General features: G+C 40.8%; 1 protein-coding gene across 1 annotated transcript in view; it reads right to left on the bottom strand.

Moving 5' to 3' along the window:
- Positions 1-288: 288 nt before the first annotated feature.
- Positions 289-25255, bottom strand: part of LOC134794235 (lysine-specific histone demethylase 1A) — a 402452-nt gene continuing 377485 nt past the window's right edge. Inside the window, exons 11-16 of the mRNA XM_063765986.1 lie at positions 14944-15096; positions 6198-6310; positions 5611-5734; positions 3660-3843; positions 2756-2886; positions 289-2430 (exon numbers count right to left, since the gene is read on the bottom strand). Coding sequence (XP_063622056.1) covers positions 2276-2430; positions 2756-2886; positions 3660-3843; positions 5611-5734; positions 6198-6310; positions 14944-15096 — 860 coding nt within the window. The 3' untranslated portion in view covers positions 289-2275. The remainder of the gene's footprint in view (positions 2431-2755; positions 2887-3659; positions 3844-5610; positions 5735-6197; positions 6311-14943; positions 15097-25255) is intronic.

Genomic DNA, 25255 nt, shown 5'->3' on the forward strand with positions numbered 1-25255 from the left:
TTGAACTAACATGCAGTAAAGAATAACAAAAGGTGAGTTGATTTTAACAAATAATTTTCCCAAAATTTCGTAAAATTACACTCTTCCTAAGTACCTATACCCTACCTGCATCACGGAGTCGGCCACATTTCTTTGTTTTTATCGAGTCCGTATAAACGTTACAGGTGCATCTCTAAAGGGCAGGTGTGTTTATTTAAGATCATCTAAATTGTCCAATTAACATTGACTGGGCCGTCTCCGATACCTTGGACGATTTGAAAGTAAGAATTTTTGATATTGAAACTACAATTATTTTAAAGTTTTTTTATTGATGAAAATTATGAAAAATACGTACACTTTTAATGACACGGCATATGTAAAATGAAAAGCACTTATTTAATAATTAAAACTACTTAATATTTAGTTAATTCCACAGGCAGTGCGGTTGTCATAATGTATTAACGGCAGTTTTAAGCACCGGCATTATGGTCGCGGATATGCATACGTCAAAGGAATGAAATTAAATATTTTAAAAGACACTATTTAGTATTTAACCATTTTACGTATATCATAATAAATAATTGTTTTAAGATAAATGATAAATCAGCACAACACTAACGGGATTATTATTATCGAATTAAATTGGTCTGCTATCAGCAGAAACATTAGCAGATTAAGAGACGAATAATTAGATTAATTAATAGATTTGGCATTAGGTACTTCGTGATTAAGTACCTATATAAAAGCATTTAGTTGAATATGGTCAATGTGTTCAGTGCTTCAATTCCGAAAACCGTTCTCAATCACATTCCTTTGATCATCCGTTGGCGTGCCCACTATGTACTATTACAGTGAAACCTGGATAATTGAAATCTCAAGGGACCGGCAATTTTGTGTCAATTAACCAGGTTTTTATTTAAGCAGGTCGTGCCAATTAAGGAGGTTCAAAAAATCGTTACTATTACATATAAACAACGACTATTGCTGCAACGTGTAGAAAATATGGAACAAACCATTAATTAGCTATTGGTGTTTTACTAAGGCATACTGGGCAGACAATTATTACAATTCATTATTTAGTTGCAAATCTTATTATTAATTTTGTAATTGTATTAATAATGGTCTATTAAAGAAAAGTTGCACTAGAGAGTCTGATGAAGGCGGCGTTTTGTCATCACCATATTAATTAAATATATTTTTAATTACTAGGTATCTGCTAGATTAAACTACAACTGAATATTTTAATATACGGCAGCACAGAACCAAATACACCAAAAATACTTACATTACTACACAATTCATGAGAATAATAATTATAATCTAATTGTAAACTATCATGGCCCAAGATGTCATTTTAACACGTTCATTATCCCAATACAAAATGATATGACCAGGGACCGAATACCGGTATATTTTTCATACAAATTAACCGGTACGAGTATTCAATTTTGGTATCTTAGTTGTTTATGTATATTTTTTGCACTTAATTTAGCTAATCTGCTCAATCATTATACTTACCTAAATACTATTCTATACTATCAAAGAAATATTGTCAATGCTATGAGATATTTTGATTTTTAGTTATACCGGTAACGGTCCCTGGATATGACAAAGTCACACGTCCAAGTGTGCTTCCACTTTGAAGTTGTGAACCCATAGTAGAAGCACGGACTACTGAAAAAAGCTTCATGACCACATTGGGGGCACCGGATAGGAAACGTGTTAAGGAATAACTCATACCTAATACTACTAAAACTTAATACCTACTTATCAAATATTGTTATAATATTTTTCAAACTGGAAGGGTACTGATGATAGACAATTCAATACCATTTTGCAACATTTGGGATTTTTAGGTTATGGAGATGACACATATCATCGTACCCTTCCAGTTTCAATACTATACTACCAGAATTACATAACCTAAAGTAAGTTTAGACAATGCAAATAAATAAGATGATTCTTAACAGAGCAAAACGTACGTCTGGTAGCATTACAGTCAAAACAAAATTAAACTAAATTTACTTTCTAAACTAAAACAATGTCTTGAATTTTCTAATGATGACAACTAGTTCGAAATGTTGTCATTAATTAGTTCGTAGTGAAATATCGTCTTTCATCTGCAAACAAATATATTTTTCCCCCGCACCAGTTGTCATTTTATAAGATGTAACTCACTGTGTTGTTTTATTTTTCAGGAATCATTTGCGGCGGCGGTATCACCAGCCACGTTCGCGTTGGTGACTGATGGCTGTAGGAGATCAGCTACGCACGTCATGGCTTCAGTTCAGACGCATCAGGAGTGATTGGCGGCGGCAGTGGCAGCAGCTACGCTCGCGTTGGTTATGGGGGGTTGCGGTAGCAGGAGGTCGGCTAGGCGGCCCGCCTCGCGCAGCCCGGACAGAAACGCGCCGTGCACCGTAGCCGGATAGTTGCGCATAGTGTGTTCACCTGGTTAACGCGAGGAATTTATAAATATACGTAACAGAAAGGCTACCATATATGTTACCGTTTGTCACCATGTGCAGTGAATCAGCGACACTGTATAAACTAATCTAATTAATGCCGGCAACAAACGGTAAAACGCATACAAACTGTTAAAATTTCCTGTATCCGAAACAAGATATGACTTTACCGTTTATCGATCGCAAGTGACTTTCATTATTTCCATGCTATGTTTATGACATACAATAAATACTTGGCATACTTGGGAGACAGAGATGATAACTAACCATAACATTTTCACAGAGTTTCATAAATTGCAAGCAAAACGTACCTGCGAAGAAGAGCCTATTTTCCCCCTGAGAGGCCCCAGGCACCGGCGCAGCGAGCAAATCATAGTCAGTGCCCGACGAACCGACCGCCACAAAGCTGTACGAGCCCCGCGCGTACGGGTCCGCCCGCCATCTGAAACACACGCGGGCTTTGAGCACATTCAACCAAAACAAAGACAGAGCTTTTTGACTTTAATTAACACCCGTTCAAACGAGCGTTCGATTCTAGCTCGAGTTTAGTGGCCGAACCATTAACTGCGTTGAACAGGTAATTGTCAAAGGAAAATTAACACATTTTGGAATGAATAGAATAAGGCAATGCACCATTTAGGATCAAAATTTGAGTCCTATTAAAAAGCAGAACACACGATACCCCTAAAATACAACAGACATACTCCTGTTGTGATAGAATAATGTTATAAACAAAGAACCACAAAATGTTATGTAGTTACGTATTACGCCGACATTTTAAAACGTAATAAATATAGGAGTCTCGGTAGAGAGTACCATTTTGTACCATTTGGAGTAATTGGAGTTGAAACTCTAGGTCCCCAGGGGTCCCAGCGCGCACAAGTTGTTCGCAGAAATCGCGAAGCGTCTGGTTGACGTAACTGGTGACCGAAGAGCTGGCGGCTACCTCGCACAACGTATCAGCATTGCAATACAGCGAGGAAATGCCGCCAGCATCCTTGGTACAATACCTCAAGGGCCTATTTTAGATTTAAGCTAGTTATTAATTTCGTTTAGTAGTCCCACTGTATATCTTGTATGAAAATAAATGATTCTATTACATACGTATTATAATATAAATATGAATTGTTTACAAAATATTCGTATTATTTTAGATACTGGTCATTCTAAGTTTTTGACGATTTCTACATGAACGGCTACTTGGACTATATCTACCTGGTGACCACACATTCCTTGGGCTGCGGCACGGCCGCGTGACCGAAGATGCTCTTGAGCACGGCGATGCAGCGGCCGACGATGACGTCATCCGTCACGTTCTCCATCACGGCCGCCGCCTCCCCCGCAACCAGCGCCAGCAGCACCGGCGCGCTGTACAGGTTCCAGAAGAGGAACAGCTCGCCTGCAATCGAACAGTCAAATAGGCAAGGCTTGAAATCATTAGAAGTACCTACCGATAGATGTATTCGGGTATGGGTAGAAAGCCGGGTAACTCCTAAAATAATTTATGTGTCATTTCAGAACTACCCGGGATTGCGGAGTCGGTACTCGGAATTAGGTACACGTTACGAATCCTAAAACTAACTGTAAAGTCATAAGCAGCTATTATGAAAACTGTTTTGAAGTCTCTTTTCGGTTCAATGATCGACATAATGGTTTTCTGGAACATGAACAAATATTGATAAAACCATTATAGACCAATTTCTGGGAAATAATTATTTATGACGCGAGGGGGATATAAGATTCGTTTTGTACGGTTGGTACCAATTAGTTCTCGAGGCCTCCTCCAAGTTTCGAAATTTACAAGTATCCATTTTATTAATTAACTGTACTTAGTCAACCATCCAATAAACAAACAGATCAGTGTACCATGTCTGGGCTACCTCAGCTTGTCCGACACATTAAATACATGTTAATAATTACTTTACATTAACTTTATTACGTGTTACGTTTCTTTTTACCGTCAAGACAAAATGTTCTTAACGAGCTACCGTAGACGAATGCGAGCAAGGTCGATGGGATAAAACAATTATGCAAAACAGAACAGTTGAACAATTGTGGCTGGAGCTGACGTTAAAAGGATCGTTGCGGACGCTATTTTCTCACATAATTCTTGAGACGACACGAGCGATAACAATTTATCAGATATCCAACCTCCTTAAACCGAGCCCGAAAATGTTAAATTGGCTACTATTTTAAAAAAAGGCCCGTTTACATTGTTCGGGCATTCCCAGCCAAGGCGCAGGGGGGTTTAATGAAGTTAGCAGAGCACACAACAAAGACGGTAAGGAGGTGAACTAAACCAGAACGTAAAAAAGCTTGTCTTGACTCTGGAAGTGATTTATCGTCAGTCGCCCTCCGGGTTCCCGCAGGTAGCGTTAATTATTCAGCTTTTAATTCTTTATCACGGCCCCTTCTGTATCAAAGTTTTACACTATTTACACGGTATAATGATTTACGAGAGAGTGAGTGTGTACTAGTAGGGAGTAAGAAGGGTTAATTTGCGGAGATTCCTCAGGCGCTGCATTAATATTGATGAGTCGGTTGTTTGTCGCGAACATGCACTTCGGAGAGCTACCGCAGTTCGGAGGATCATGGTGAGTGCGCGTTGAATAAATGCCGATGAATGTGCATCGCGTTTATCTGCTCAATCTCCACCTAGCTGCGTTTTAATATATTTTACCCATGTTTTATTGATAATAAAATGCGTAAATTATTATACCGCAAACCGGGGTGAATAGGGACAAAACTTAAAATGTGATTTACCTGACAATTTCTTAATTGTATCATACCAAATCCCACACAAATTGTATCATACCAAATCTATAATTTTCGATCGAATGATACAATTTGAGGGTATTTTAAAAAAATTGTCAGGTAAATCACATTTAAAGTTTTGTCCCTATTCACCCCAGCCATCCCTATTCACCCCGGTTGACGGTACTGAAATCGTTGACCAGGTCGAACTCAGTGTAAGAAAATAATACAAGGTACAATGCAAATATGTAACACTAATATTATATGAAGTAGGTGGTATGGGTAACTATCGTAATTAAGATAATTATGAAACATGATGCACAGCGCATAATGTCACCTTGCACGACGTATCACTGTATAATTATCACGTCACAATCAGTTTGTGAATTTCAAAAAGCTAAGGTGCTCCTACCTCTGCTCGCTGTCGTAGTGCCAACATGGCCAAAGAGATTGGCGCTGGGGTCCCAAAATGTTCTTTCGAAGCATAGCACTACTTTGTTCAGGTTTCCATAGCCCAAGCGCTTGATAGCAGCCACCTAGAGTTAACAAGTTCAAATGAGACACCAAAATCAAAAAAGTATCAATAATTTAAAGGCCTGACTGATATACAGGTTGGATTTTTTTAATGGGGCACTGAGAGCAGCTACCAGATCCCATCCTGCATTACTAGGTATTTTATGTAAACACCAGTTAGAAAAACTGTTTTCGAGTTCGTAATGCTTTGATGCTGTTCGTTCCCAACATATTTATATTTTATATTTACAAATATTTTCAGTGTTTCTTTCAGATACGTATTATAAAAAATATCGACGTCCAAATAAGACAAAATAAAACGTAAACAAGTAAGCCAATTTGGGAGAAATTTGGATGAACATTATCCAAATTTCTCCCTCCTTGCCCGGTGTCTAAAATATATGTAATAGAAAAGATAGCAGCCATTACTCAATCAAAACCACATTGAGGCACTTAAGAAATAGGTAAAAAAACAAACAGTCTCACCTTCCAATCCGGTAATGGAGGATCAAAATTAACGAAGTTTTGTTGGTTTTGCCCGCTGTTCGCCACAGCTACTTTCAAGACTCCGAGAGGCAAAGTGCAAAGAACCACATCACCTGAAAAAACCTCAAGTGAATTTTCTTTTCCATTGTCGATTCCACGATTTTCCTCATAAAAGGTTTCTCGGTTGTAACCAGAGGCGTCTGTCTCAATTTCAAACGCTTTCGATCTATATGGAGATTTATAAAGAATTTTGGAAAACGTAATACGGGTGGAGCCCACTATTTTTTAATAATAATAATACATCCAGCAGATACCCAAAGTCAAAGGATATAAAGCCTAATTGTCTGATTAAACTGCATATCAGAGTACTCCTTTTCTATAAGCTGGCGTGATAAAATCATTACTTTTCAACAAGCTGTTTAGTTATTGTGTACAGGCGTGATATATTTTGTTTTAAAATATGTTTCTTGGGCAATTTAGTATAATATAGCAGTATCAGTCTTCAGTAATTAATTTTAAGATAAGTTTTAATTTTATATTAATTTCAGGTATGACATTTTATAGTTCGATTAATTCATTATGTTATTATAATTCCCGTTTTCGATAAAGTATATCTCTCTTAAGGATAAGTAGTTCGAGAAAACAAGGTTTCCACAAACAAAGAGCTCTTAATTGAGTATGTGGAGAGGGCGTGTTTGCAGGCCAGATCGGGGCTTTCACGCTGATTACTCTGCGGCCTGCAGCGGCGCTTGTTCAAAGGTTCATGTGATTTTATTACACTGTCAAAATGTATGATGGAGCAGTGTGTCAACATTTCGTACCTGTCGCGAATAGGTATTAGAGTTAAGTATAAAAAACGTGTAAATAAATATTGATGATTTCTGTCTTTTACTTTTGTGTGTATCTATTTTATTGTAATAATTTGTGTGTCTATTTTTTACCATTTTATTATGTTATGTGTATAATTTTAAGTGTAAATTGTTCCCCAATAAATTGCATACCCTTTTCCCTTAATTACGAACAATATGTAATAGACTAAGCTTATTGGATGAATAAAACAATTTCTCACTCTGCACGTAACACCCACGCCTTGAGTAGGCGTGGCCTAGAGTACCCACGGTGGGGATCGCGCCGAGCGCGCCTATATATACGCGCCCACCCTGGGTGCTTGTCACTCACTCATCAATAGCCACAGAGGCACCAGCCTCCCAACACTCTCCAAAGTTTTCTTATAAATCAACAAATGTGTTTTCATTAAACACCCTACACAGCCCCGGTAATGGTGCGGTAATCTGGAGGTAATCTGCAGCAGCCAGCCAGCGCGTTCCAGCCGTCGTATACGAGTTCCTGACTTCGGAATCTGCGAGCCCCACAGTAACTACGCTCGACATTATGGTCCTTCGTTTGCCGAATGAAGAAAGAAACAAGTACGCGCTGAATTTTAAGTAGAACTATACTTAATTCAGGAGAACAAAGAAAAACGAACGCGCTGAGCCCCCGAAGTTCGCTTCGGCTCAGACCTTACCATACCAACCTTTTCCGTAACCCACCATTACCGGCTTGCCGGTGGACCGTGCAGTGTTGTAGGTTCGCCTCCACTCACGTGTCCTGGCAACTTTAGTTGCACGTGTCACATGGTGATACCATCACACTGTTTTCGAACGCTCTAGGCCTTGCACTTTAGCCATTGCGGGAGATTCAGTGCACCGAGGGATCCACGCTTAGGGGCACTGACGCTGCGCTCGGTAGCGTCAGAGCATAGGCGTTAGGCAGGTAAATTTGTATATAGTTAGGGACCCCCCGCGTGTGTCAAGTGTTGTGTTGTGTTGTGTGCGTAAAAATCAAGAAAGAAGAAGATGTCGCAAGACGGAAGATCACTACGCTCACGCAAACGGGACCTGCCTGTCCCCACGCCTACGCCCTCGTCCGGCAATACTACGTCCGGCGCGACCAATACGTGGAGCAAAGGCACCAGTGGCGACCAGAAAACTAGTGATGAGAAAGAAAATGAGTCGGTACACTCAGACGAGCGTCATAACGATACAGTGGTAGTTCGCAGTCGGTCGAATACTTTAGTGCCACCCGTTGTTGCGCCGCCGCCGCGAGCGCCGTCTGTTCGCGAGTCAGTTAGGTCTGTTCGCGAATCGGTAAGTAGGGACCGCGATAGTGAATTAACCGTGCTGTTAGCAGAGCTCGAGGTTCGTAAAGCCGCTCTAGTCGTAGCCAAAGCAGAGTCCGATACTGCCAAGTTAATGCTGCAGATTGCCCAAGTTAAGGCGCAGTCTGACGGCGGCAGTGTCGAGTCCGAGGCCGAGGTACGAACTAGAAGTTGGGTAGAACGACAAGCGACGCTACAGCGCGAGATCGCGCGTAAAAACGTAAAAATCCCGCCGCCGAAAGAGACCGCGCCGCGCGCCGCGCCCGACCGGGCCAGCAAACCGCAACCGCGACTTTTAGAGGTACCACACGGTACCTACCCGCCAATGTATCACAAGCCGCCTGAGTTACCCCCGTTCGGCGGAGATATCACCGAATGGATATCGTTTAGAGCGGAGTTCGAGGACACGTCGCCCATGTTTAGTGCCGTCAATAATGTCAGTAGAATCAGACGCGCGCTTAAAGGCGAGGCCCGGACGGCCGTAAAATCGATCATGTACACTGTTCAGGATCCATACGAAATTATGGAAGCGCTAGAACGGCAATTTGGCGACCCCGAGGAAATTGTACTTACGGAGCTGCATAATATCAAACGCATGCCGCGTTTGTCGGAAGACAATGCTAATATCTCGTCGTTTGCCGCGCATATCGCGAACGCCGTCGCCACCGTAAAATCATTGCGTCAAGAAAAATATTTGCACGCGCCTGAACTAGTGAACAAAATAGTGGACAAATTAAATTTGATAGTGCGTTACGAATGGGCCAAATATAGGCAGACTAATTCGGAAACTCCCGGCTTAGCCGCTTTATCTGAGTTTCTCAACGATATTAGTACTGCAGCCAAACGCGTAAACCGCAGACCGGCTAATAGATCGCGAGCTGTAGTGAACACGGTATCTTTTGAGCACGAACCTAGGCGGTCGAGCAACGCTCCCTCTAAGGCCCGCGCCCCCGCGTTCTCCCGCGACTCTAGCACGGGCTCGGAGTCAGATTTCCACGAAACTTACTCACGCGATACGAAAAGTAGTTCGCACAGTAACTCTACTATCGCCCAAATGAAGCACCGCGATAGTAATAGTAAAAAAAAACCCGCGTCAACCGGAGCTAGATTCAAACAGGAATCGTCCATCTCTGTCCCGCCGCGCAATACGTGCCCCATTTGTAACGAAGATCACGTGGTTAGCACGTGCGCACAGTTTACGGCGGCAACAATTTCTGAAAGATGGGAACTAGCGAAGGGTGCGCGGCTGTGTTTTAAGTGTTTAGGATCCGCGCCTCATCAGCCGAATACATGCAAATACGTAGCATGCGGTGTAGGCGAATGCGAAGCAGGTCATCATAGACTGCTGCACGGATTACACACGGCCTCGTCGGCAACTGAGGTTAGCATGACACGAGCCGTAAACACAGTAAGCTTCGCGTCAAACAAGCCCGCGACAACGTCTAGCGTAGGTAGAATAGGCAACACGTCTTTCGCCGGGGGGAGCGAAATCTCTCTAAACCCGCCCAAAGACGTGCCCACCGCGCAGAAATTGCCCGTAACGCGGCCCGCGTCGACGTTTGACCAAAGCAAACCTGCTCAAATTGTAGCAACCTCCCGGTGGGCTGTAGAACCCGAACCAAAGAGCGATCATAAGCCGCGATCGTCAACAATTCGAACGCCCGCGCCCGTCGCCGACAACGCCGCGATACGTCGTACACGACGACGCGTGACAAAGTTCGTACGCTCAAATTCTAAAACTAAAAGTAAATTCGAGTACCTGCCTAAGGTAAACAGTTTTTCCGAATACACGCATTTAGTTAGGGCTACGTCTAGAGTTCTGGTTGCCACCGAAGTAAATAACGCCAAGTTGCCATATGAGAAAACAGATACAGAAATGATCAAGGGGAATTTGATTTTAGCTGAGATAACGCTAATCAAACGGAGCCAATATGAAGCCTATCCAGAAGAGGTAAAGTCCCTGGAAGCTGGGCGTGCGCTACCGAAAAGATCTCCGCTACGCAGAATAGCAGTAAAACTTGACGAATACGGAGTCATCGTGACAGACGGCGGAGGCAAGCAATTACCCGTCCTACGCGCTAAAGAAGACTTCGCCAAGCTGCTAATTCATCATTTCCACGCTCTGTACGACGGCAACCACTCGACAGTGATAAGCGAGTTGAAACAAAAATATCACATAGTCGGATTGCGCGGTAGTATTCGTTATCGATCACATAAGCGCCAATGGTGTCGAACCTGTCGCGGGGCCAACCTCAAGGTTCCCGTGGTCGACTTACCATTAGAAAGGCCTCTAACGAATCCACTATCATCTACCGCTGCAGCTACGAATATACCCGACGCTCATCACAACAGACAGAAATTGCACGTAGGCGACAGCGTCACGATAAGCGACTGCTCCGTGCCACAAGGTACATGGTCTAGAGGCGAAATCGCACAACTCTTTCCCGATGTAGACGGTCAAATAAGAGTAGCCATTGTACACACGCGCGCAGGTGACGTTTGCTGCTCAGCTTCCAGGCTTATTCCTACACGCTCCTCTAAATACGGTGTTGACACACGTGGGGGAGAACTGTCGCGAATAGGTATTAGAGTTAAGTATAAAAAACGTGTAAATAAATATTGATGATTTCTGTCTTTTACTTTTGTGTGTATCTATTTTATTGTAATAATTTGTGTGTCTATTTTTTACCATTTTATTATGTTATGTGTATAATTTTAAGTGTAAATTGTTCCCCAATAAATTGCATACCCTTTTCCCTTAATTACGAACAATATGTAATAGACTAAGCTTATTGGATGAATAAAACAATTTCTCACTCTGCACGTAACACCCACGCCTTGAGTAGGCGTGGCCTAGAGTACCCACGGTGGGGATCGCGCCGAGCGCGCCTATATATACGCGCCCACCCTGGGTGCTTGTCACTCACTCATCAATAGCCACAGAGGCACCAGCCTCCCAACACTCTCCAAAGTTTTCTTATAAATCAACAAATGTGTTTTCATTAAACACCCTACACAGCCCCGGTAATGGTGCGGTAATCTGGAGGTAATCTGCAGCAGCCAGCCAGCGCGTTCCAGCCGTCGTGTACGAGTTCCTGACTTCGGAATCTGCGAGCCCCACAGTAACTACGCTCGACAGTACCGTTAGTAAGAAATAGGACATTCTAATAAAATGTATATCTTAGTACATGGACAGACGTACCACGCGAGAAGTATACGATGTTGCACCCGCACCCGCAATCAACAGCTGAATTAGATGGCGTTGTACGGCGCCATATGCTGATATGTAAAGGAAACGCACGTACGGATCGGATCAAGGGCCACGACTGACGTATATTTGAATTCAGAAAACTAACTACTACAGATACCATAGATGAGTATAAAATACATAGAACCTATTTGGTATTTAAGCACAATACCCCCACTAATACCAAATACTATAAATACCCTTTTGACCAACAAATCTAAATAAACATTTAACACAAACCTAACTTCTTCATCAAATAATTATGTTTATTGCCAGATAAACTTTTGGTCAGAATGTCTGCTGGCATCTCTGTCGTTTCTAAATATTTAAGATTAACTATCTTATCATTAATGCAATCACGACAAAAAAAATGTCTCATTTCAATATGTTTGGTGCGCTTGCTAAAAACATTGTTATATGACAACTTAATAGCACCCTGGTTGCCATTAAATATATCCACAGTATAAATTCTATTTGTAATTTCATTTAACAAATTACGCAAGTATATAGCCTCCCTACAGGCTTCGGTGATTCCCATCAGCTCAGGTTCGGTAGAGCTCAAAGCGACAGTCTTCTGTTTTTTTAGTTTCCCAAGAAACCGCACCCCCCGACATGGTATAACACCACAGTACACTAAGAACAGTAGTGAATCTAAGGCCGCTCGGCAAGTTATTTACCTACTCTTACGTTGGCGCTTAGGGTTGTCACTTTTATTTTTAGTTAAATATTATTTGCGTATTATGAGTAGCACTAGGTTTCTATTTATATAATATAATGAAATGTTCTAACAATTCATAAATGACGTATAAATAAAACGCTAATTAAATATTTAAATGGCATTTATTAAAAAAAATATCAATTCAATACTGAAAAAAAGTTCCTCCGGTTTCTGCATGTTCGGAACGCTTTACTGTTAGCGGTTAAAGTCATGTAAATTCTCATCCTTACGTATAACATTAGTAAAAAGGTTTTAGGGAAGCATGGGCAGGGCATCGTAAATTCTATGTCTTTTAATTGTTCCTAAATTGACGTGCCGATTTTAATGTTGATGTGGTCCTTTTCAAACGCTTTGCGAAACACCTTCTCCATCCTTTCTATATTCACGACGAAGTCATCGGGTGGGACTCTGAGTAATTTCGATCTGTACCATAATTCCTGTAATTAATGTATTGTGAAGAATGACAAGTCCGGGTTTGAGGAGTCGTTATTGTGACACCCAAAGACACTAAGTACAATATTTTTTTCCTCGGTTCAAAGTCATGATCAAAAAAATTAAGGCCGGTAAGAGCAGGCAAATGCGAGCGGGCGTGCAGCGTACTCTAATGCGCGCGATCACAGTCGCGGTCGCGGTACGGCCCACACTGCCGCCACCGTATTCCCCCGTATATTATGCTAATGTGTGCGTGTCAGCGCGTGCGTACACGGCGCCCGGCGCGCACGCACACATTCAAGCAGGCAGCGGCACATTTCTATGAAGATTCACTACTGTTCTTGTACTGTGATAACACATACCAGTGTAAGAACGCCTATCTGCCGAATTGTTGCCCCAATCAGCATCTACAAAGCCAACTAGCTGGGAATTACCTGTCTTACAATACTTAAGACCTACATGCCTAGTCTTCTTAAGATACCTCAACACTCTTTTAGCATAAGTCCAAGTTTCATTATTAAAGCAGTTATTGAATTGGCTCAAGTAACCTACTGCAAATGCTATATCTGGCCTTGTGAGCACAGCAAGATACATAAGGCTGCCAACGAGCTGTTATCTAAGGTATCTTTTTGTCACAATCACCTTTAGTACTGCTAATATCTAACTTAGGCTCTAAAGGACTGAACGTTATTAACTGAGATAACCGTATTCTCAAAAGTTAGCGCTTGACAACCTAGTTACCGCATAATATAAGTACGGGCATAGAGAAAATAATACATAGAATACTCACTCCATACATCAGTTTTGGTACCAAAAATACTATTATTTTCATAGTCGACATCTAGCATCGAGTAGCGGAATTATCAGTAGATACTGCTACTCCAAAAAATAGAGTAATAAAGCAAAAAAAGGCTTATAGAGTAGGTAATATCTAGAACTTGTAATTATTAAAATATTCCTCATGCATAGATAATTCATACCGTCTCCTTTGAACTCCATGAAATCACTCACTAAATTCTCTTCAACCACACGTGCTAGGCAAAAATAGCGCGCACCGCCTCCTAAACGTCTAACTGGCTTTCACAATAGACTCCGCCCGTATGCAAATGTGGCGGACATAGACTGCCTGAGAAAGACTCCTCAATCCAAAGCGTTAACGAGGAATCGTGGTCATAAAACATAGCGTTTTTTTACTTTTAAGTTTTCACGATGCGAGTTGTGCAAACACAGGGCTAATTTACCCTATTTTCCTGCTGTGAAATGTTTGATAATACTTATTTGCATTTTTATTTTGATCGACAATGTGAGGGAAACCGTAATAACATATCGCCCGCCCCTTGGGCTGATCACATTCAAGTTCTCACGGGCCTATCCATCCCGGCTCTACGTACCGAGTTCAAGAGTTACTTACTAAGAGCAAATTGAAAGTCTAAAACCTCTTAAACGGAAACGATCTACAACAATGAAAAATAAAAACTAGAAGTGATTTACATACCAGAGAGATACAGACAGTAAATGTAGATGAAACTGAGCGGTTAAGCTTTCATATCAATGAGTGGTGACCAGAGTCCTCTTATATGCTTTATCTAATAGGTAGGTGATCAGTGACGGCGGAAGAGCCTCCGGCGAGGGAGTGGGGTCTATCGGGCCCGCCGGGTCAACACGGCCCGACCGTATTTTTGCGCGTCGTCAAAGTGAAATTAACGCGTTAGAATTGCAAATCATTCCGCGACAAAGAAATGACAAGGAGCCGACGGCGCTGTGGATTTTTCTCATAACGCGCATTATCGTGACAACGTGCTCTTGCTTTGTTTTTCGCTTCAATATTGAGGGCAACGGAGTTCGGTTTTTTCGTCCGCAAATGTAAACATAATAACACAGCGGCGCCGGAAGGTAAGTTGGTATCAGGTTGCTTTTCAAACACTGTTCACTTCCAGTGACCCAATTTTGCGGATACACGAGAACTAAATTATAAACACCGCAACTCCGAAGCGTCACCGTAATGAAAAACAGTCCCTACACAGAAAAGTCGAATTCAATATGGTATTTCAAGCGTGCGCTTTATGAGATTGGGAGTTCATAAACAGATTTATTATTGGCTTAGGTTAGGCATTTTCAATACTGACAGAGTTGGATTGGATCTCGTATTTGACCGCAGAAAGTTTTTAACGAGTTTTGCAACTAGCTTTACCCTTGAACACTTGCGGTTGGCTCTGGTTGCGGGGGTTGACCGCCTTGACGGTGACCCCGGGGCCGCCGTACTGGATGTCGGTGACTGCGGTGCCCAGCCTGATGTCCAGACCTTCGGAGAGAGCCACCGGGACACAGGAGTAACCGTTGCGCACTAAAACAAAAGAAATTCACAGCGTTATGCGACTTTTCAATAAATAATATTACTTTCATAGTGATTATAGGTCTACGAGTAAAAAAATGTGCGCAGATAAGATAGATGCGCTCCATTCAGGCAATAAAACAGTTAACCTAATAAGAATGGCAGTTACATTACTTATAATTTGTGTGACAAGCATCGCAATACGCCTATTTTTTTGTCTACTTCTTCTTCCTCGCGTTATCCCGGCATTTTTGCCACCGCTCATGGGAGCCTGGGGCCCGCTTGACAACTAATCCCAAGAATTGATGTAGGCACTGATTTTTACGAAAGCGACTGCCATTTGACCTTCCAACCCAGGGGGGAAACTAGGCCTTATTGGGATTAGTCCGGTTTCCTCACAATGTTTTACTTCACCGAAAAGCAACTGGTAAATATCAAATGATATTTCGTACATGAGTTCTAAAAAACTCATTGGTCCGAGCCGGGATTTGAACCTCGCGACCTCCAGATTGAAAATCGCACGCTCTTATCGCTAGGCCACCAGCGCTTCAATTATCTATTCGTCGTATATTGTCTATTTTTTTGTCTACATTTTAAAAACTTAGACAGATCTTGAATCCAAGTAACGTTTAAATGACGCTATCATTTCCCTAATCCCCAGGCTTAGTACTTAAACGGTTCTAGGTAAAGTAATTGATAAAGTGCATACAAACTGGGACCGCAACGCAACTTTCAATTAAGTTGATAGCGGGGACGTACTTCTATTGTGCTTTAATAACGTTAAGTGGATTTCTTGCTCCAATTAAATTGGCGCGGACGGAGATGAAAGAAGAAATGTAATATTTTAGGAGTCTTTCACAAATAAAGTGCTTTCAGGTTTATGACATTTATAGATATTTGTATACATTTATTCTCTAATAAATTGTATTTGTATGAAACTTATGCAGTTATCTAAAAATTAAATAAACTCAATTATCATATTCGAATCGACTGTTTAGGTTTGGTCTCTTTGTTACCTATATGAACACTAATGTCAAAAATGGCAGACAATGACATGATTATAATGCCATTTAAACTAATAAAATACAAGATAGATAAGCGCTTTTCGGGGCCATATTACGAAAGATTGTAACTAGACACTGTTTTTTAATTAAGTACTTAATGCAAAATACATACGAACTTTCTACTCACAATTCCGATAATTCTAATAAAAGAAGAAAGTATTTTTGTTACGGTATTTAATATTTCATTATGTAGATAACGTAAGGACGACGGAAACGAAAGTTTATGGAAATTTTGGTTATACATATTTATTTCTTCAATTCTACCTACACATCAAAATATTTGTCTGGAATAAACTTACTAATTGCCATTTATAAACAAAATACTAAACGAAGTTATATATGTAAAAATCACAAAACGATCGCACCCGTCTAAAGGCCCGATTCGAACTTTAACATACGTCAATTAATAGATCTAGAAACGATATGGATTAGATTATGTCAGTGTCAAAAAAGTCACTTTTGACACTAACACATCGAATCCATATCGTTTCTAGATTTATTAATCGAGTTCGAGATCTGTAGCCTTAAATCTCCAGCCAAGTAACCCAATTCGACCGTGATACGAGGACTGCCTTACGTAACGAAACAAAGTAACGCTGTAATGTAACGTTACAGTCATAGCCGTAATGAACTCAGACCCTCTTAATTTAACTATATCTAGAGCTAATCCCGTTATATTGTTACAATAGGTTGCTTAGTTAGTCTACATACACAATATAAATAAAAAACAGTATTTTGCATTTGGTCAAAATCACTGTTACACTTATAGCCTCGGCCTGCAACTTTCTTCATTTATAAAATAGACTTTCAATTTTCAAAACTCAGTTCTGATGTGCAGAGCTTTACAATAGGTATTCGAAGAACATACATACTATGTTTCAAATTTGAATCCTTCAACGGTGGCTGTAGGTACGTTGTCTGACAGTAAGTACATATTTATATAACGGAACTGTTCTTTATTTTTGGATAGCAGAGTACTTTTTAAATGTTTACACGGATTCGTTTTTTTTTTATCATCAACATTATAGTTAGGTAAAAGTATGCAGATACACTAGGAACCTAAATCTAAAATGAAGGGATAGGGACACATCAGCTCGGCTCCGACTTGTTGCGTGGCACACTTAGATGCGTGCCCTATGTAATCTGTTGATTACACCTGGAGCTTAATAGTTCGACATTTAAGTACAATGCCATTTGCATGTTACCAAGTTGCCATACTGTCTAAGAGCTATAGTACCGCACCTCGGGGCTGTATACGGGTGTTTTATCGCGGCTCAGTTTCGGGCTGTTTGCGCTTGCAGCCAGTTGCGGCGACAAGTCGCCGTCGTTAAATGGTACATTGTTGGGGCGCGTCCGCTGGGGACAGACAATAGGAATGTGCTGGGGAAAGCTTTTGTGGACTACATATCACACATTAGCTACATTTTGTGATGCATGTATGAGCCAAAGGCACTCAAACATAGACTTTGTTCTGTATTTGTAGTGTATACTTAGCTGTAAAATTAAATGCTGGAAGTATGAGGAATTGTATAAATTTGTCACCTAGCCGTCCTGCCATATACCTTTCGTTTGGGGTGTAAGGTGTGCGAAGCGTATAGGTGCAATTGTGGAGTCATAGATAAAGAAGGCGGTCACCTTACCTACTTAAAGTACGTGGGGCGTTTTTCAAGGTATCATTCCATCAATGATGTCATCCGCCGGGCCCTGGTCTTGGTAAAAATGCCTTATGTTTAAGAGCCTCCACGGTTGAGCCACACAGATAGCAAGAGGCCTGATGTTCTGACAGTTCCATGGCAGAAGGGTCTATGTACCTTGTGGGATGCAACGTGTGTCAGTTCATTTGGATCGTCGTCCTTGCATCTCAGTGTCAAGTCTGCTGGGTCAGCCGCGGAGTATGAGGCCAAAATGAAGCGTGCAAAGTAAGTCTGCCCTGGGACAAATAAACGACTTTGTGCCAATTGCAGACGAGACTGCGGGACCTTGGGGTTTGGAAGCCAATTCGTGAGGGATTTGCGTCGGCGGCTGAGGGACAGGGGTTTACTTTTATGTTTAAATATACCAAATACTTGATAAAAAGGAACGCTACATTTTCGTTTTAACGTCTACAGAGATTCAACAAAAATGAAACGAAATCAATTTTTACCGACAAAAGCTTTGAAACAAGTGAGACAATTTCAAAATTTCAAAGAACTTCTAAATTATTTTAATGGACCCTTGTATCAAAATAATGTTCAACCTTCGCTGTAACTTAAGACATTATTTTTACGCTTAGGCAAATCAGGACTATTCTCTTAAAAAGTTTTAAACTTCCATCGCCGTGCCTTTTTGACAATTGATTAAGAGCCCATCAATGTGCACACTAGCGCCACAGCTAAATAATCGTGATTATTTAAATTTAACGAAAGATATTGAAAAAAGGGGGCCGCTACATACTGTATTGTGTATTCAAGTACCTTTTGAATACATCAGACTAGTTTTTATGTTGCTGGATTCGTCAATCGTTTTAACTTTGGACGCATAGCCAAAGTTAAAACGGCCGTTTTTTTAGAGTTCCTAGATCGACGAAACCAGCAACATAAAAACTAGTTTGATGTATTTAAAAGGTACTTAAATACACAATACAGTACGTAGCGGTCCCCTTTTTTCAAAATCTTTCGTTAAATTTAAATAATCACGATTATTTAGCTGTGGCGCTAGTGTGCACGTTGATGGTCTCTTAAAACTTATGGGTTTATTATAGGATCAGATGTGTAATGTAATGCAGTGCAATCAAGAGTTTAATACTACATTTGCCATGGATTTACCAACTTATGGATTTATTGTGGAGCAGTTGATCAAACCTAGGTAAGGACTTAATAGCCCTCTAACTAAAGTAGTGCAATCAAAGAACTCCAGCCACTGTCCAACTATTTAGACAGCAGGAATTAAGCTCGTTCACGGTCATTAGTAGCATTCGATTCGGTTCAATCCGTTTGGTTAATTAAAGCATATACTCCTGTCTACTGCGATCACGGCAACTACTTAACTTCGCTACTGATGGGCCAGTTAACTTTGATCTCCAATTACGAACAAGCTGGGATTCGATTTTATTTTTGGAAGCAGATTTTTAATATCCCAAGGTTGAGCGACACCTTTTCATCTTAGAGCATTTAGTAACTGGAGACGCCTTGTCTGTCATTTTCTGTACAAAACAGCTTCCGATTTTGGCGGGGGAGGGGCACGTCAAATGTATGGCTATTTGTACGTAGCGTACAAATAGCCATGTCATATAAACGTCAGCCCATACAAAAGTTTGCACAATTGTGCACGGTTTTCGGCAGAAGGGTAAGCTCTCAAAGGCGACTCCAGTTATTAAATACTCTAAGCTTTTCACAGATCTTTTTTTAGTCAACCCCTCGTAGTTCTGCAGTCCTGAGGGTTTTTCTTCAAGATCTATCGTTTACCACTTATGGAATTGGCTTGAAGAGCTTTTTTTTATTCGGTCTGACTATCTATTTGGAAAAAGCCCTCGGCTCTCTTGACTTCCACTCCACCGAGCACGGCCTATTTTTTAACTAGCATCGTTTTAACCTTTGCACAACATGTCTAATGTCTACGCATGTAATATGAATAAAAGCACTTAATATAATATCTACAAACCAATAATCTACTGATTGCTATTTTTTTAACTTCGAAAGCATAAAAAATAAAACGGTTTACCCTTGAATTGCCGACAGACATTTCATCGAATGTTATTTCGAAGACAACGTTTCAAGTATTTTCATTTCATCGACAAGTTATTGCGTCGAAGAATCGATACTAGTAAATTTAAATCGGGGACTTTTAATTGGTACTTGAGTTATTTTGTATATAGTTTATATCGTAGTATTTCTTTACGGGTTTTCTTATTTCATTTTGGATTGTATTTCATGAAATTTATTACGCGCAAAAGATTTCAATTTGTAATATTTCGTTATCGAAACTAAACGCAATCACGTCAGTCGTCTCACTCTGCGCGATTATAGCTATGTGCTCTAATTTTGAACACATAATTTTACAAGGCTGCATTTTCATTTTGGCCAAATTATAAATAGGTTGGTAACAATAATTTTACTTACTAAGCCATTTCTGTGTAGGGCCGCAGTTCTAACCTAACCTAAACCTACTTTGAAAGCCGATAGTTTCTGTGTAGGGTCGCAGTTCTAACCTAACCTAAACCTACTTTGAAAGCCGTTCGTTTTTGTGTGGGGTCGCAATTCTAACCTAACCTAAACCTACTTTAAAAGCCGTTCGTTTCTGTGTGGGGTCGCAGTTTTAACCTAACCTAAATCTACTTTAAAAGCCGTTCGTTTCTGTGTGGGATCGCAGTTCTAACCTAACCTAAACCTACTTTGAAAGCAGTTTGTTTATGTGTGGGGTGATGGGGTCGCAGTTCTAACCTAACCTAAACCTACTTTGAAAGCCGTTCGTTTCTGTGTGGGGTCGCAATTCTAACCTAACCTAAACCTACTTTAAAAGCCGTTCGTTTCTGTGTGGGGTCGCAGTTCTAACTTAACCTAATCCGACTTTGATAGCCGTTCATTTCTGTGTGGGGTCGCGGTTCTAACCTAACCTAAATCTAAAATTCTTACAACAGAAAAATGTATTAATGTGTAGTACGACGTACGACATATAAGAATGTATTAAAGTAATACGTCGAACAAATGAATTGCAATGTTTAGTAGTTGTGCCAATTAAAATAATTTGAAACGAGCTAGCGATCAAGTAATATTCGTTGAATAGTATTTCTACGCAGTAAGAAAAAATGAAATAAATAGTATATGAAACAAAATAACGCCAAACAATATTATTAGTACTAACGTTTCGATGAATCGTTGTCTATGAAATAAAATTCGATGAAAAGTTTGTCGGCAAAATAAGGGTACACCAAATAAAACACCATGTTTCATCATCATCATCATCTCAGCCATAAGACGTCCACTGCTGAACATAGGCCTCCCCCTTGGACCTCCATATGTGCCGGTTGGAAGCGACCCGCATCCAGCGTCTTCCGGCGACCTTAACAAGGTCGTCTGTCCATCTTGTGGGTGGACGTCCTACGCTGCGCTTGCTAGTCCGTGGTCTCCACTCGAGCACTTTTCGACCCCATCGGCCATCTTATCTGCGTGCAATGTGGCCTGCCCATTGCCACTTCAGCTTGCTAATCCGGTGGGCTATGTCGGTGACTTTAGTTCGTCTACGGATCTCCTCATTTCTGATTCGATCACGCAGAAAAACTCCGAGCATAGCCCTCTCCATAGCTCGTTGAGCGACTTTGAGTTTTGAGATGAGGCCGATAGTGAAAGACCACGTTTCGGAGCCGTAAGTCATCACTGGTAACACACACTGATTAGACTTTCGTCTTGAGGCACTCAGGTGAGGTATGTCGGACGAAAAGACATTACGTAGTTTCCCGAACGCTACCCAACCGAGTTGGATTCGTCGGTTGACCTCTTTCTCGAAGTTGGACCTACCTAATTGGACTACTTGTCCTAGGTAGGTGTACGAGTCAACAACTTCGAGTACCGAGTTCCCAACAGAGACTGGGATGGGCACAACATTGACATTTGACATAAGTTTCGTCTTGTCCATGTTCATTTTCAGGCCCACCCGTTGTGAAACTCGGTTGAGGTCATCGAGCATCATGCTGAGTTGCTCCATCGACTTTGCCATGACTACGATATCGTCGGCAAACCGAAGGTGAGTGATGTATTCGCCGTTGATGTTGATGCCAAGTCCTTCCCATTCCAGGAGCTTGAAGGCGTCTTCCATTACGGCAGTAAACAGTTTCAGAGAGATAACGTCTCCCTGCCTTACGCAGCTTTACAATGGAATCGTCCTCGTGCTCTGCTCCTGTACTCGGACCGACATGGTGGCGTTACTATACAAACACTTCAACACTTCGATGTACCGATAGTCAATATGGCATCGCTGAAGAGACTCAAGCACCGCCCATGTTTCCACCGAATCGAAGGCTTTCTCATAGTCCACAAACGCTAAGAATAATGGCAAGTTATACTCTTCGGTCTTCTGTATAACTTGCCGCAGCGTATGGATGTGGTCTATGGTACTATAGCCTTTTCGGAAACCGGCTTGTTCGGGAGGCTGGAAGTCATCAAGTCTGTGTTCGAGACGGTTCGTGATGATCCTTGAAAACAGCTTATAGACATGGCTCAGAAGCGTGATGGGTCTGTAGTTCTTCAATAGGTTGTTATCATCTTTTTTGAAGAACAGCACCACCTCGCCTCTATTCCATGTTTCAGGCGTTATGCCCTCGGACAAGACGGAATTAAAGAGCTTCTGGAGGACTTTAAGTACCGGTGTTCCACCCGCTCTCAGAAGCTCTGAAGTGATTCCGTCACACACCATGTTTACATCCATACAACTAAAAGCAACTAAGTTTGGTGCTTGTAGATCTTTGTTTTTTTTTGTGTAAATTATCCGGGACTTGAAAAACAATAATTGAGTTATTTAGACCAAATTCATGTTTGGGGAAAGTACTGGCCAACAAATTTTGAAACCAGGAAAGAATGATGCATGCAAATTAGCTTGTTTACTCAACATTAACTTCAGACTGAAACTATTATTTAAAAGACTAGTTTAAAGAAACACAATCATGCAAAAGATCACAATATAAATATATAAATTATAAAAAAAAGGAATAAAGAACAGCTAGGTACATATAATTATGTCTAATAGTATAGTTCTTCTGAGTTACAGCCTGGGTGTAACTACAACTACCTAATTAGCATTCCATTATTATCATGTAATCGTTAACTAAGGTTGTAAATAACAGGAGCGAATGAAATGCAGAATAATATGATTGTGTTTGGCGAACAAAAGTCTAAACTCGGCAATTTAACTACCTTAACGAGCTCCGTAAATTTATAACCGAATATACCGTTAATTCAATTGGCATTTTTATTGACTTACCGCTAACAACCCAGAAACTATAAACCTGTGCATTAACTCGATCATTAAAACAATATGACTTCCCGAGTCCCACTCAGTTAAAAACTTAAAACACAAATAATAGCTATGCGTACGCTGTAGTACGCATTCATCCTGAAAATCAGAAACGGACACAATCCCAGATATAAAGCACTAGAAGAGTTACGTCTTTCCTTGCGAACAAGCTTTGCCAAAGTGCACCAGATTTCGAGAACGTATCATTCAAATCGGTTGCCGAGAGAATAAGATTTGATCGCTCGTGAAAACCAGTAAAAGTGCGCTTTGAGACTGCAATCTGTGTCTAGTGTGGTTAAGATCCCCGCGGTCAAGTTAGACTGGTTCACCCCAGAAATAATTCACAGGCGTCCGCAAATCCAATGAGAATGCACAGCCGGGCCAATCAACATACAAGTCGCATTAACAAGACGTCTGGTTACCGAAAGACCTGCCAATTTCCCGTCCACCTGCGCGGTGCCGTAACGTAACAATGTACCGTTTAGAACCGCCGCAAATGTTAGGCTTTCAAGTCAATGTGGCGATTTCAACATGTGGAAATTCGAAATCCTGCTTCTATTTATATGTTGCCTAAGGGCCGGTACAGACGTTGGACTGCAACCCGACTGCAACTTTTATGGGAACGTCGGCGTGCAGTTCCCATACAAATTGCAGTCAGGTTGCAGTCCGTCTGTATCGGCCCTAAGACATAAGTAATAGTATTCCGGGTAATGAGAGGGGTAAAATAGATACAAGTACCTAGTAAAAAAATACATTTATTATTTTCGTCGTTTCCTGTGTCAATGAAAAATAGTTTCAGAGGATCAATAATGTGGCGTTATAAATTGTACACCTTGAAATAAGTCCAACCTGCAAGGAGTGCAAGGTCACACAAAACAATGGGACAAATAAAATTTACAACTTTTTTTCAATAAAATCTACTTACTTTTACCAAAAAGTGAAATTGTCGCCATTAGGGCAGCAGCGGGTTGAAGCATTTAAGATTCCTGCACACAATGCCAAATTCGCGATTTGCATAACCCTGTGTGATGCGAATTGGGAATAAAATTAAACTTAGGTCATTACTTTTGTAGATAAGCCTGTTTATGCTGAGGCAGTGTGCTCAAATTAACGACCGTCGAATTTAATTCAGGAATCGGCCATTAACACAACACGGGGGGAAATATTCGGCAATTCGTTCCCCAAAGAACATTAACTTAAGCGTAATTTAAATAATTTTACGTGGCGGTGAGCACAAACAGCTGTAATTAAAGGTATATTTTGCGAATGTACTAATAATAAATTACGCAGGGGCCACGCTTAGTGGACAAGATTAATGTAGCGAAAAAACGTCGGAGCGATACGCGTTGCATGCCTAAAGAGTTCTTGTCTCAACGTTTCACTAGTAAATTGTCCTACTTATACCTATTACTAGAATTAACATAAAACGGTTCAAAGTTTCATGACCCGAAACTTCAAAAATAAAATCTTGCCTACGCACATAGGGGTAAATTCACGATCTACGGGGCCAAAAATATTTTTGCGGGTTTTTGTATTTTTTAACGTTTTACGAAGTTGAAACAACTGTTTCATGATAAAAATTTTCAATTTATAGGATAAATTTTTTTAAATTCTACTGATATGTAAAATTTCGACATCTGCACAAAAGAGGAAAAAATTAAAAATATAGTAAAATGTGTATAATAATTTATTACTGAAATAAAATCAGTTGCCATATTAAGCTACAGTCTCTGCTATGATGTTTTCTTCTTCGCTTCCGGAAGAGCACTCTGGGTTCGGATCGGCAGGCAATAGCAATTCTATCGTCTCTGTCAGGAAAGTACTGTGCTTTCTTTTTTTTACTTTTCTCCTGCAGCTCAGTAAGGGGTCGGAACTCAAAAGTAAGCGATTCAAAATATCCGTGTTGCAGCTTTCTTTCGTAAACTTCCTTGCGAAATCAAGTCGATAAGATCGGAAATGCTTGTTACGCGCTTCTGCAGCTTCTTCAGTGAGCTGTCCAATGGGTAGTAACGCATTTTTTTATAATAACAGCACCATGGACTAGTATCTTATGCATCGTGGGCGTCATGGGATGCCATCCGTATAATTTGACATATAGTTCTCCTGTTTCCTTTGCGTAACTG

Source organism: Cydia splendana, chromosome 10 (assembly GCF_910591565.1).
Source record: "Cydia splendana chromosome 10, ilCydSple1.2, whole genome shotgun sequence".
Taxonomy (NCBI): domain Eukaryota; kingdom Metazoa; phylum Arthropoda; class Insecta; order Lepidoptera; family Tortricidae; genus Cydia; species Cydia splendana.